The 13,789-nt window shown below is 40.5% G+C and overlaps 1 protein-coding gene and 1 long non-coding RNA gene across 2 annotated transcripts in view; one reads left to right on the forward strand and one right to left on the reverse strand.

Annotated features, from left to right (window-relative positions):
• cxadr (CXADR Ig-like cell adhesion molecule) overlaps window positions 1–13,789 on the reverse strand; it is a 49,099-nt gene that overhangs the window by 2,893 nt on the left and 32,417 nt on the right. Inside the window, exons 3-6 of the mRNA XM_061751563.1 lie at window positions 10,258–10,462; window positions 3,549–3,704; window positions 3,315–3,437; window positions 1,350–1,488 (exon numbers count right to left, since the gene is read on the reverse strand). Coding sequence (XP_061607547.1) covers window positions 1,350–1,488; window positions 3,315–3,437; window positions 3,549–3,704; window positions 10,258–10,462 — 623 coding nt within the window. The remainder of the gene's footprint in view (window positions 1–1,349; window positions 1,489–3,314; window positions 3,438–3,548; window positions 3,705–10,257; window positions 10,463–13,789) is intronic.
• On the forward strand, window positions 463–10,058 carry LOC133467086 (uncharacterized). Its single transcript, XR_009785136.1, has 3 exons — window positions 463–670; window positions 1,365–1,500; window positions 3,876–10,058. It is a non-coding gene; the product is annotated as an uncharacterized LOC133467086 (long non-coding RNA).

The raw sequence follows: 13,789 nt of genomic DNA on the forward strand, positions 1-13,789 counted from the left end.
CAAACTGGACAAGCAGTAGAACATCTGATGGACAATTTATATATTAAGAGAAATCTTAAATAACATTGAGTTTAGTTTTCCACAAAGACAATCAACAGCAACCATAATGCTTATGCGTCCGCGATGAGAATGAGTTTGACACCGCTGCTAGGTGTGCACCGCAGATCTACTTTCATAATAAGGACAACAACGAAGACTCAAGCAGATGGGTCATTTCAAGAACACCACAGCTTGACTCATTTGAGACAAAGAACAAATCATTGATTAAATAATTAGTTGATGAGTACATTTGGTTGGGGGGCAACGTCTGCACTGCTTAGCCGTGCTGACTATAATAGCCTGTGGACTATGAGGCGAGCAACCAAATTCAACAATGCCCTCTCCTCCCTCTGCAGCCACATTAACAGCTAATAAGCAGCATTAATCCAGTTAAATGCTCGACCAAACAGAGCCGGAGGGGCCAGAGCTTGTGTTTTCCATTGCATCATGGGGTGGTGTTTCAGCAAATGTGCGCCTGTGTGTTCTAGACAGGACCAGTGGTCTACTAATCCTCTTTGTCCTACAGCGTGAGCAGTGTCACATTGTGGTCTTAGACAGATTCAGTCCGCAGCAGAGTGATAGTAAGCTCGCTGGTTGCACAGAGCCCGAGGACCGGATGGAGAGGTGGATGGTGAGTGTGTGTATATGTGTGTGTGTGGGGGGGGGGCAGACATGACACAGGAACCACCGAGCAAACAAAGCTTTTAAACTGATTACCACAGCTGTTTATTTGAGGAGTGGTTAAAAAAAAAAAAAAAAAAAAAAAAGAAAGAAAGAAAACTGCTGATGGAGAAAAAAAATAACATTTTCATGGTGGGTGGAAGCGTGTTTGTGTGTACTTCTATGTGTGTTGACCAGAAGCCTTATGTATTAGGAGATGCTATATAAAGACTGAAATCCAACCAGGGAAATATGTGATATAGTACAACTGGAAAGAAATTACTAGTCACGTAATATGACAAATGATGTTTGTCATGTTAGTGTGTGATTTATGTCACTTCATGGCACATATTTCCTTTCATTTTACTTTATCCCAATATTTGCTCATCATTCTTTCATGTTCCCTTGTCATTTTCACAACACATTTGCATCGGAAGCTTTTGCATATTTAATGTTATACTAGATTGAAGACATGAAATTCCATTTAATCGCTGAGATTTATATTTCGGATCAGATATGCATTTACATTTTTAGCATGTATTTTTTTTCCCCCCTCATCTGCAGTTTTACAGACTACAGCAATATATGAGATTATCTATTAATTCTTTATCCTTACCAGTGAGCCAAATCCCATATGAAAGTGTGGGTACCTTATCTCATTGCAGATTTCCTTCTCATACTTCTTCCTGTGTCGGGCACGGCAACAGCAGAAGAGTATGATGGCAATAATGATGAGGATCAGCAGTACAGCAATTATGGCTCCTGCAATGATGCCAGCAGTATTGGGAGCTGTGCACAAAGGTGAGAAGGAGTTCAAAGTGTTTGATTAAGAAAAAGGAACTGTGTTCTTGGTGGTGTTCTTAGTTAATCAAGATATTAATAGGACATTTTTATGTTATTGGGTTCATTCTAAAACACTGAGCTTTCGTCTATTCTATATAATTTCTTCAGCAATAGCACCACAATAGTAAATCTTAAAATACTTTAAAGACACTACACAACTATGGGGTAGAAACTCACTCACTTACATATACCATAATTTCTCGTGTATAATGCACCCCCCCCCAAAAAAAAGTCAAAAATCAATGGTGTGCATTATACATGGGTATAGGGGAAAATGAAAAAAAAAACTTTGCCATTTAATAAATGTATGCTACCATCTGAAAGTTATGAAAAAGTGGTACACGTTCATTCCAATATACCACTGCCACCTAGAGGTTATGAGAAAGGTGGACACTTTCATTTTAATATGCCAGCGCCACCTAGAAGCCCTGAAAAAGGGGTAGCCTACACTTTCATTCCAATATGACAGGGGTACGTATGACTGCATAATCTGTACAGTTGTGGTCATAAGTTTACATACCCTGGCAGAATTTGTAAAATTATTTATATTTATTTTATTATTTTTTAATACGACTGATGACTGAACAACAACCATCATTAATTTCTTTATGTTTATGTTTTTTTTATGATAATGCTTTTCTGAAATGCTTGACAGTTTAATTTGAATCCCATTAAAATAAAACTAAATGAGTTTCGACTGGCCTTTCATGTTTTCTTTACAAAATTCTACCCATCTTACAAATTCTGCCTGGGTAATCAAACAGATGAGCAAAATGGAGTGTTTTCTCATTTACTAAATAAAAGAAGGGCTGTGAATTTCAAAATAAGAGCAAGTAAAAAAAAAAAAGTATTATGTGCTCAAATAAAGTGCTTAATTTCAGAATAATTATTTGAAAAAACTAACAAAAAAAAAACTGACCTCCCTAGCTTAGCGTCACAGTTGCCGCAGAGCTCAAAATGGGTGTGTCATATCTACCAATACATATCTGTGTTCGCTGTAGTCAAAAATTGGCTGAATAACGTGTGCCAATGAGGTTATGCTTCATAAACGATTAACTTTCCTGTGTTTGCGTTAATTAGGAACCAACACATACAACAACTCTGAAAGAGGCAGTGACGTTTTAACCGACTTTGACGCAGTGTAGTGCGCTTTTTAGCTCGTTAGCTCACGGGCTAGCGAACATAATAAACAGTTAACGTTCCTGTGTGTGGTAATTGAGGACTCACACACAGAACAACTTGGAGCGAAGCACTGACGTTTTAAACGACATCGCCACGGTGGAGCGAGCTGTTTAGCTTCTTCACTCGCTAGCTCGCCGGCTAGCTGTTAGCTCGCGGGCTTGCAAAAACCATAAACCGTTGACTTTCCCTTAAGTGTCTCTGTTGTGTGAATCTACTTGCTACACATGGAGCAAGGCTATGGAGTATTGGACAAGAGTGTACCGGTCTGCCGGCCTTCCATCAGCGGCTACTGACACAGCCGTCCAACTCTGTCGGCTCACTGTCTGATCCGCGTGCCGTTTCACCACAACAATGACGATTTATTGGAGTCCGGAAAAACTATTGTATCCATTTTATTTATCGAACGTTAAGTCCATATAGTAATTATCAAGACAGACCTATGGAACTTTGTACACTTACAAAAAACTATTAATATGCAGTTAGAGAAACTAGCATTTCCATGCCAACACTGCAATTCTGCTCTATTGTTAACCACCTTTTTAAAAGACAGATGACAGCATATAAAACTATGGGTGATACTGGATACTTACGAGGTGTGACATTGAGATAGAGTATACATTCTTCAGTCCCGACCCGGTTGGTGGCAGTGCAGCGGTATGTGCCAGATGCGCTGGCAGATGCGTTTCTCACATTTATGGTACCTCCCATTGGGTCTGTAGCAAGGGCAAATGACATACAATTCCAGAAAGACAGCCGTAACAGGAAGCTAAATTGAGTAAATGGAGTTTCTATTGGTTGGATGGCTTTAGTCACAAAAGCATTACCCATCACAGCGGAAGCAGGCAGCACCTTTCCGTCACTGGTCTTCTCCCAGCTGTATTGCATGGGTTTGGTGCCCTCGTTTGAAGCACACCTTAGGACAACGTCTTTACCCTCCTGTGTGAGTCCTTCAGCATAGCACCTGGGCTTGGATGGCTTCACTATGGGGGAAAGGGAAGTAAAAATCACTAAAACTTGTAAATTGGCTAACTTGCGTGTGCCTGAATAATGCATTCTTACAGTAAGTTGATTTGTTCCATCAGTCAAAGCAGCAGTCATCAGCATAATGAAAGTCGTAATCAGAGTAATTGATACAGCTGTTGTCATTACAGGAGATGTCACTCAGGATAATGGTGATGAAGAAAGGAGCCGTTTGACATTGGACAAACAAACACACGTGTGCCTACACTTCAGTTTAGGATAGAGGCACAGCGTTTCCATCTTAAAGGAGAATGTGTGCAAACACTCCTCGGTCAGTCAAGAGTGTTGGCAGGAGATGAGATGGGGGGGGGGAGAATTCAAAAACAAACACCGCTCCAAATTAAAAGCAGACCAACTCCGGTGAAACCCAGACACACTGTCAGCCAGGCTTTGGGGGTGGGGAGCGAAAGGGAGAGCGAAACAGCACATGAGGGCCACGATCCAAGCCTGTCCAGTATTCTCTGACATCATGGTGTTGTAATGGGTTCAACAAGAGCATGAAATGGGACTCTCCAGATGAGAACCAGGTGCCAAGCGGAAGGGTGGAGCCTCGCTGCCAGGATTAACAGTAGACTGATAGTGCTTAAGTGCTCATAGTAACATTATAAACACACATTAGATCAGAGCAAAGGGAAATAAATAAGCGAGCACTGATGGACAGATGGTAGTGTGAGGGGGCCAAGGCTGAGCTATGCCTATCTGGCTGCTCTTGCTGCTGTTGTGTTGTACCTACCTACACACACACACACACACACACACACACACACACACACACAGACACACACACGTAGACTACACACAGTTAATGTCAGCGAGTGATGACATTCAGAACACATCTTTTAAAGGGTGAGAGTGGATGCGTCAAAGGGTTGTAACACACAGCATATCTCACATTAGGAATGCGGTCCCAACGAGTAGATTTATTTGTTTGAAAGATGAGGTTAAAGGAGAAGGTGAGAGCGGCTGGGGGGGCCGTGCAGCAATAAAAGAGCATCGTCACACAGCTAACCTGGCTCTGTAAAATGAATAATGAGCTCAGATTTATGAGTTGCTCAAGGCTATCGTGTGGGATGCGTAAGCAAAATAATAATAATAAAATAAATAAAAAAAAGATCCACATGGTTGTCAGGACTTCAAAGGGCTATTATTGAATAGTTAAAAAATAAAAAATATATCCAAGAGTTAAAACAGAAGCCAGGTAGAGCAAATCAATAACAGTTGACTTTTCCCAAATGTTAGGTTTAACGGCTGGATATGAAACATCTGGAAAGTATTCACAGCGCTTCACTTTTTCAACATTTAGTCGTAGTAGTAGTAAGCCTTATTTAAAAAGGAATGAATACATTTCCCCCCCACAAAATTCTACATGCAGTACAACACCCCATAATGACAACGTGAAAAATGTCCCCCCTGCCCCTCCCTCCAAATTTATTGAAAATAAGAAACTAAGAAATCACATGTACACTACTTAAGTAGGCGATGGCTTTGCTCAATACTCAGTTGAGCCAACTGTGGCTGCAATTACAACCTGAAGTCTTTTTGAATATGATGTTACAAGTTTGCCACAGCTCTCTTTGGGCGGTTTTGCCCATTCCTCTTTGCAGTACTTCTCAAGATCCATTAGTTTGCATGGGGAGCGTCGATGCACAGCCATTTTCAGATCTTTCCACAGCTGATGAATTGGATTGGATACTGGCTGAGCCACTCAAGGACATTCAGAGTTGTCCTGAAGCCACTCCTTTGATACCTTGGCTGTGTGCTTAGGGTCGTTGTCCTGCTGAAAGATGAACCGTTGCCCGAGTCTAAGGTCAAGGTTTTATCCAGGATGTCTCTGTACATTGTTGCATTCATCTTTCCCTCAATCCTCTCCCAGTTCCTGCCGCTGAAAAACATTCCCAGCAGCATCATGCTGTGGGTGTGTTTTGCTTCACTGTTGGGATGGTATTGGCCAGGAGATGACTGGTGCCTCGTTTCACCAAACAAGATGTCTTGCATTCACGCCAAAGAGGTCAATCTTGGTTTCATCATACCAGAGAATTTTGTTACTCATGGTCTGAGAGTCTTGCAGGTGCCTTTGGGCGAACTCCAGGCAGGCTAACATACCTTTTCCTAAGGAGTGGCTTCTGTCTGGCCACAATACCATGCAGACCTGATTGATAGATTCCTGCAGAGATGGTCGTCCTTCTAGAAAGTACTCCTGTTTTCACAAAGGAACGCTGAAGCTCTGACATAATGACCATTAGGTCACCTCCCTGACTAAAGCCCCTTCTCCATAGCTTAGTTTAGTCTTCTTTCATAGTTTAGACATGTGGCCAGCTCTAAGAAAGACTCCTGGTGGTTCAGATCTTCAATGATGGAAAGCCAATGTGCTCATTGGGAGCATCAAAGCAGCAGATTTTTTTCCCCTGCACCCTTCCCCACGTCTGTGCATCGAAATAATCCTGTCTCTGAGGTTTACAGACGATTTATTTTATGTCATGCTTGGTTTGGTTTGGTTTGTGCTCTGACACGGTCAACTGTGTGACCTTATATAGACCTTTATAAAGCATGTCCAATCAACTGAATTTACCACAGGTGGACTCCAATTAAGCTGTAGAAACATCTCAAAGATGATCACAAGAAACATTCACAAACATCCTTTCATGGAAAAGGCTGTGAATACTTATGTACATGTGATTTTGTATGTGATTGGGGAGAGGAGTCTACAATTTTAAGAGGGGGGGATCATTTCATCCATTTTGGAAAATGTGGAAAAGGTGAAGCGCTGTGAATACTTTCCCGATGCACTGCTGTACAGTGTAGAGGCGGCGGCATCAGAGAAAACAAAGAGCTGCAGGTGTATACTCTTCAACTACAATGTCCAGCTACAAGCTAAGGAGAACACAATGGATGCTACCTCCTGTAAAGTAGCTGAAGACATTACACAGTGTGCTCAATTGTTGTCAGCACGTGTGTATTCCTGAACATAGCAGTGTACATGACAGGGCAAAGCAACACCTGGCCTGCTGTATATATTAGTATAGCCGTGTGTTTGTGTTCCTGGCACAAGCCACACTGCGACAAGATCAACTTAAAGGTAAAATGCAGAGCAGGCAGCAACTTGTCCTCCCTTCTCCTTGTCAATGCATCTTTGCTAAGAACATCCCTGGCCCTGGCGTCAACAGCTAGCAACCTGTCAGATACGTAGCTCCAGCTATTTCCCTCTCACTCACACTCACACACACACACACACACACACACAATAGCTTGAGATGTCAGCATATTAACCATGATCATAGCTGATCACACCACAAATAGTCTGTTAGCTGGTATTTTCTGCCACAGCATCTAACTAAATCCAATGGCAGACCAGAAGCACTGACGAAGTAAGCACTGCAAATACCATACCAGAATATTGTAATAGTAAAAGTGTTTCTAAAAATGAAGACTCTCCAAGCTCAAAATTACCATAATAACCTTGAATGCTCTGTTGTACTGCTTCAGGAACAATATATTGTGAAACTAAATGCAGTAGAAACTCGAAAGTTAATTTCCCCTGAGGTTGTACAATTCAGAGTTCAACTAAAATTTTCAAGAAATAAACACCCCTAAAGTCTCCCAAATACTGTACTTGAGTAAATCTGCAGTTGTACATACAGTCATGTCCCAAGATTTCGCAGAATAATTCTGGGCTGTCAAAAAGGGCTGCCATAGAATTCAAAACAGGAAGTAAGTGTTGCAGGACCCTTTAAAATCAACAAAGTTTTAAATACGGGTGGGAATTGATAAGAATTTTACGATTCAGATTCTATTTTCGCGATTCGATTCCTTATCGATTCGCAAATTTGGAGCTTGGGGGAGAAAAAAAAACCTCCAGGGGACTTTAAATAAAGTAGATTAAAAAAAAAACAATTAAATGAATAAAATAAAATTGAAAAAGCCTGCTGGATATTATTTCCAGGGTTCTTGTTATAATATATAAGCATTATAATCAAAGAAAAACGATTAAAGTACAGCGGCACGGGTTGTTAAAAATGAGGAAAAATATTAAACATATCTACCTGTGTTGTTTCCCTTTTTGTTTTTTTACATACATAATTCTAATGCATACTGCGCATGGTGATCAGTGTGCAAGAAGTCGACAGTACAGTACAGAGTTGAGGGAATGTGATATTGGTGTTTCCTTCCAGGGTGGAATTAAAAAGCCCCATGGCATGGGGGAGGAAGGATTTCCTCTGTCTGTCAGTGGAGCAGGGCAGTGACAGCACCCTGTCACTGAAGCTGCTCCTCTACCTGCCCTAATATTTGAGTTCGGAGCCTGAGGACCAGCAGCCTATATGAGAAACATTTCAAGTAGTGATGCACCGAAATGAACATTTTTGACAGAAACCGAAAACCGAAACTGGAAACTCCAAGGCTGCAAACTTTATTTGCAAGCGCTTTTCATACAAAAAAAAAATAAAATGGAATGCAACAACCCGGAATTATAAATTATAAAATTATGCCAATTATTAGCAAAATTGCATTTATGGCTACGACTGCATAGCTGCCAACCTATAGATTTTTCACTTCCAGAACAATTTGTCTGAATTTCCATATTTTTAAAATTACAGTGCTGTGAAAAAAATATTGGCCCCCTACTCAAATTATATTTTTGCATAGCTGCCCCATTTTAATGTTTAGAACCATCAAACAAATGTAAATATAACCCAAATGAACTTAAAAAGCTGTTTTAAATCGTAATTTAATTAAGAAAAAATTACCTGGCCCTCTGTGAAACAGTAATTACCCCCCTTGTTAAATCATGAATTAACTGTGTCTAATAAAAATATTTGGTTAATTTTCTCTGATCACACCCAAATCTGATTACCTCCAGACATCTCGGCATCGTATTAGCCGCGTTAGCTGTAGCCCGTAGATAGCTGGGGCAGCGTTAAATAGCATACAACAAGCATTCCACCCCTGAACAGCGGAAGGCAGCGAGGTTGGGCGACAATAGGGATGCTGCCTTTGGGCTAGTAGCCACAAGCATGATGACATTGGGACGTGCAAATTTGAATTAGTACAGTAAAAAAGGTCATCTTTGTTATTAATGTTTGTTTATGTTGCTTGTAGTTTGTTGAATGTATGTGTTATTTAAGATTTACGCTTATTTCACATTTATGGTTGATTTATGGCACTATCAAAGCGTGAGTTTAGGGTGTGTACTAAAGAGACCCCCATGTCAATTCAAATGGATAGTCAGCAAAGCTCTACAGGATCAATAGTATTCTCTAGTAGGATTCTCTACTCTGATGTGTACACACCCGCGCAGCAGCTGTCAGTGATCAACATGTGACGTTATGCATGAGACATGTTATTTCGGGAGTTTTATTTCGGTGTAAAAAGTCTTTGGGTCCGAAACCGAAAATGCACTTTTGGGCTCTTTTCAGCAGAGACATTCCGGCAGCCAAAATTTCGATGCATCACTAGCTTCAAGGCATCTGTTCATCCATCAAATTGAATCTGCTTCAAGTTAATATGAATAAATTTTCCCCAAACATCAATGAAGACCATTTCTTCCCTAGTTTGCTAAACTACTGTAACTTACTGGAAAGTAGTTTAACAGCTTCGGCGATGAATACAAACGGTCGCAGCAAACTCATTAACTGTCTATGTGTACAGTAACAGCTTTCATTACAACTTTGTCAACAGTTCTGAGGTCTGCTGTAGCTTTGCACAAAAGTGAACTGGGTAGTACTGGGTGAACTGGTGGGAGCAGTGCAATTACATTTGTGTGGGAAAAGAGCAGCCATTTTTGGAAGCTGCCTATTGAAAAAGCCCAGATAGCATGGCCACGATAAGGGCACAATGCAGAGCTTATCTCACAAGAGTGGTGCATGTAGGTTTCTTTTTCCCCATACACAAAATGCGTAGCAGGCCAGTTTCGGGAGGCATTTCACTTTTGACGTCATTTGGTCAGTGAACCAACCAGCCACACTAACGTGTGTGTTGTTTGCTGAAAGAGTGAGTCATCTAACTTATACATCTGGGATGGGTCAGTCATTTTAGCCTGTGCAATAAATAGTTTGTATCAAAACAACAACTAACAATACAATACAATTTGAATGTGTAATTGTTAAAGAAAAATATACCAAATGTAGTCATACCAGTAATATTGTCGATTACAGATGAACTTCAACATTGTATGAACAGTTACATTCTAAATTCAATCTAAAAAAAAAATTTTTTACTCAAGACAGATACACATGATAAATAATAAATAATGACCTCAATATTGAGGTAAAAGATTATCACTTTTGACAATCAGCGTGGGTGAACAGAATTGTAGCGCGAGGAGGTCAATGGTCTAAAGCCTCTGGGAAGGGTATGTTCTCAATTTTAGGAGGGATTAAATCAAAACAGCCAAGCGAGGCAAAGAGCGTGTGACTTGGAACATTTCTACTGCATGTAGAGGAGGGGCCGTGCCCGGTGAGAAAAAAAAATGTTGAAGGTACCTTCGGTGGCTATCTTTTTTGCTTTTGCTTCACTCACCCATGACAATCAGCAGCATCTTTCTGCTGCGAATGCCAGGAGCCTTCTTCACTTTACACTGGTAGGTGCCAGAGTCCGATGACTTCAGGTCTGTCAGGTTGATGGAGGCGTCACCATTTTTGGGGTCAGCAGAGTTGAAGTGAACTCTACCCTTCATGGGGGCATAGTAGTCCTCGTAGGCCCTGTCACCCGAGTACAGGATCACCTGGGAATAGAGGAGATGAAGATGTTAGTTAATTCGGAATATCCATTTATTCAGGTGAAATGTAGAAAAAAAATGATTGTTGTAATTGTGAAAATGTACTTTTTAAATGCAAACATACAGTGGGATAGATAAAAGTCTACACACCCCTGTTCAAATGACCAGGATAAATGATTTCAAAACCTTTTTTGAGAGGGGACGTAATAATAAAAAAACTTGGATAATGTGGTTGCACAAGTGTTAACATCCTCTGGGGAAGTGTCTGTGTTCAGAATTAACCAAAAACATTCAAACTCATGTTGAATGGCAGTCAGCAGACACTTTCCACCATTTAAAGTGCAAGTTCAGCTGTTGTAGTATGCTTTTCTTAAAATGTTTTGAGTCGCATCAAGCCAGGGTGCGCAGAGAACTTCCACAGCATCAGAGGGCTCTCATTGTCAAAAGCTATCAGTCAGGAGAAGGATACAAATGAATTTCCAAGGCATTAAATATACCTTGGAAAACCGTGAAGACAGGGAGTGGAGACAGCATGGCAACAGTGACATTGTCAAGAAAACTGGACATCCCTCCAAAATTGATGAAAAGACGAGAAGAACATTGGTCAGGGAGACTGCCAAGAAGCCCACAGCAACATTGAAGGAGCTGTAGGAATTTCTGGCAAGGACTGGCTTGTTTAGTACATGTGAAGTCTTCTTCATATGTCTGGGCTATGGGCTACAGTGGTAAAACAGAAGCCTTATCTTACAAAGAAAATCATCCAAGCCCTGCTACATTTTGCAAAAAAAAAAACCTAAAAACCTTTTTATATCACACAAAATTTGCATTTGAACAGAGAGACAGATGATAGACCGACAGACAGATGGGGGAATTAAGTTGTCACAGAAGCAATATTGACACATTTATACACTTGTAATAATAATATGGACACACCCAATAAAGTAGGAACAAATAATTGTAGCATTGAGGTGGAATTATTATTTTAAATCTAATCTAAGCGAGAAGAAAAAAAGATGTTGCATGTTGCTATGTGGAAAGTAACACATAGCTAAGCTACAGTAATATTGATGAAAAGTGGGTAGTATTATTAACAGTGATAACGATACAATGACGATTTATAATACAAACCAATATGTAGGCTATGAGATTTTTGACATGCATATCATTTGCGTTGGGCGGACACCTCGCATCTCCATAACCACCACTTAAGAAAAACAAAAACGGCCATTAACATTGCATCATCAAAGAGAGCAAGTCATTTTCAACACTCTAGATTCGTCAATAATTTGTAAAAATCACACCCACGTGGGGACTGACCAATAGTATCGATTTGTACAAAAATATGAAATTGACCAAATTTTGACACAGCAGGTTTCGGCCCCGGCGCCAGCGATATGCATATGACTAGATAATATTGCACAATGGAAGTCAAATGTGAACAATGAGTACAAATTGAGAGGTACAAATATGGATAGTCATATAAACAGTGTATAGTATTATGTTAACATGCATCATTGATTTTTTGCACAATGTCGAGAATTAGGTGGTCAGTGAATTGAGAACGATATCCAGAGGAGTAAAAGTAAGCTCTTTTTTCCTCACAGTGTCCTTCAGTCTGCCATACTGGGACCAAAGTGGAACAAACAAAGCGGCCAGTGTGGAGTCAAATCAACACCTGCTGTGTTAACAGAGGACAGGAGACCACAATTATGTCCACTCCCCCATCCTCCTAAGCAAACACACCCACACTCTGAAAAGATTCAGAGAAATGAAGGCCAGGTGGAGCCAAAAAGAAGGCTTGTAGCCTGGAACATTTTCTGTCACAACTCCACTGAGTGAGACAACAACTGGCTTTTCTCTGCCATGATAAGCACCAGACATATTCACAGCAATACCCCAGGGTGGAGAGAAGGAAAAACTAAACATGGCATGAGAGAGAGAATAGTGAAGTTATTGGTGCAGTCAAAACCCCCAGAGGAAGTATAGAGGAAAACAAGTCAATGACGCTCCAGTTTGACCCATTTCTAACCGATGAATAGTTTGTGGATCTGCTAGTATGGAACAGTGTGTGCATGTGTCTGGGGGAGAGTGCTCATCTTGTACATATTACCTAAACAGGTAAATCTATTAAAATTCCACCAGGTCCTCAGGGGAAGGGAATTAAATGCTTCAACTATCACTGGGGAACAAAATGTGGGCAGTAATAACAGCAATATGTGAGATGAGACCACAGAAGAGAGGAAATGAAATGGCCCCAAGCTCAGTCAGACACAAATACTTACAGGTGCACAGATGGGAGTGTTTTTACACACCTCTAGCTGAATAAAAAAAAAATCTGAACAACACTTTGACCTTGAGAATGATGAATTCCTATAAAGAGCATTGGGAAATGAAAATGAAAAGCACATGACAAGACAAGCTGGTGGGGCGGCAATGGACAGAGGAGCACCATGGCACTTATGCGCATAACACACAGGAAACAAAGATAGAATCACCACCCAACAGGACTTTTTCTGTGGACATCTCGTGCTGCAGAGGTTTAAAAAAAAAAAAAAAAAAAAGGTGTGGTTTCAATAGGCATGTGAAAATATAAGGTGATATCGTTGCTTGGTGAGGAAAAAGGAAGAGGGGCTCATCATTTGAGAGGCAAATCAAAGGTCAAAGGCTAGAATACACACACAAGACTAATTTTACAGCTGAGAGGCTTCCAAACTGAGCGACTGTGCTTACAAAGTTCTCTGTAATGTTATTCCCTGTTGAAAGCAAAATGTAACGATTCCAATACATAACCTTTTCCCTTTCCCTTTATCTGAAGACTATATCAGAAAACTCTTGTCAACACAAAACCACTTAACATGGCTCTAAATGATACGGTATAAAAGTCAAGCCTATGTGTTACGCTGTAATAATGCCAAAAAAATAACCAGAAAACTAGATGACATGGAGCATGCGCTGGGTGCCAATTTCAAAACAGACAACCCATTGTAAAGCGTTGCAAATAATCCGAACCGCCACACTTTTTGTATGAGTAGTACGTTTGGGTAGGGTCTTGCAAAACACACAGCTGTCCATTGATTGGTGGACAGAGAGTTGTCTGACTTATTGCGTTTTACAGTGGAATGAATAGAATGGGGGGTAAAATGGAAGCCGTTTTCCTGTTAATTGGTACTGCCAGTAAGTCAAGTTTAAAGTTTTTGTCAAGTTTATTGTATTGTCGTCTCTTCTTTTTTTTAAAAAATGTATTGGTGAAATACTAGACACCGTTTCACTGGCACATAATAATGCCCTAAAATTGATGTACATGTAGCTCACACAGAGACCCAAGCTGTGCTT

Source organism: Phyllopteryx taeniolatus, chromosome 17 (genome assembly GCF_024500385.1).
Source record: "Phyllopteryx taeniolatus isolate TA_2022b chromosome 17, UOR_Ptae_1.2, whole genome shotgun sequence".
Taxonomy (NCBI): Eukaryota; Metazoa; Chordata; class Actinopteri; order Syngnathiformes; family Syngnathidae; genus Phyllopteryx; species Phyllopteryx taeniolatus.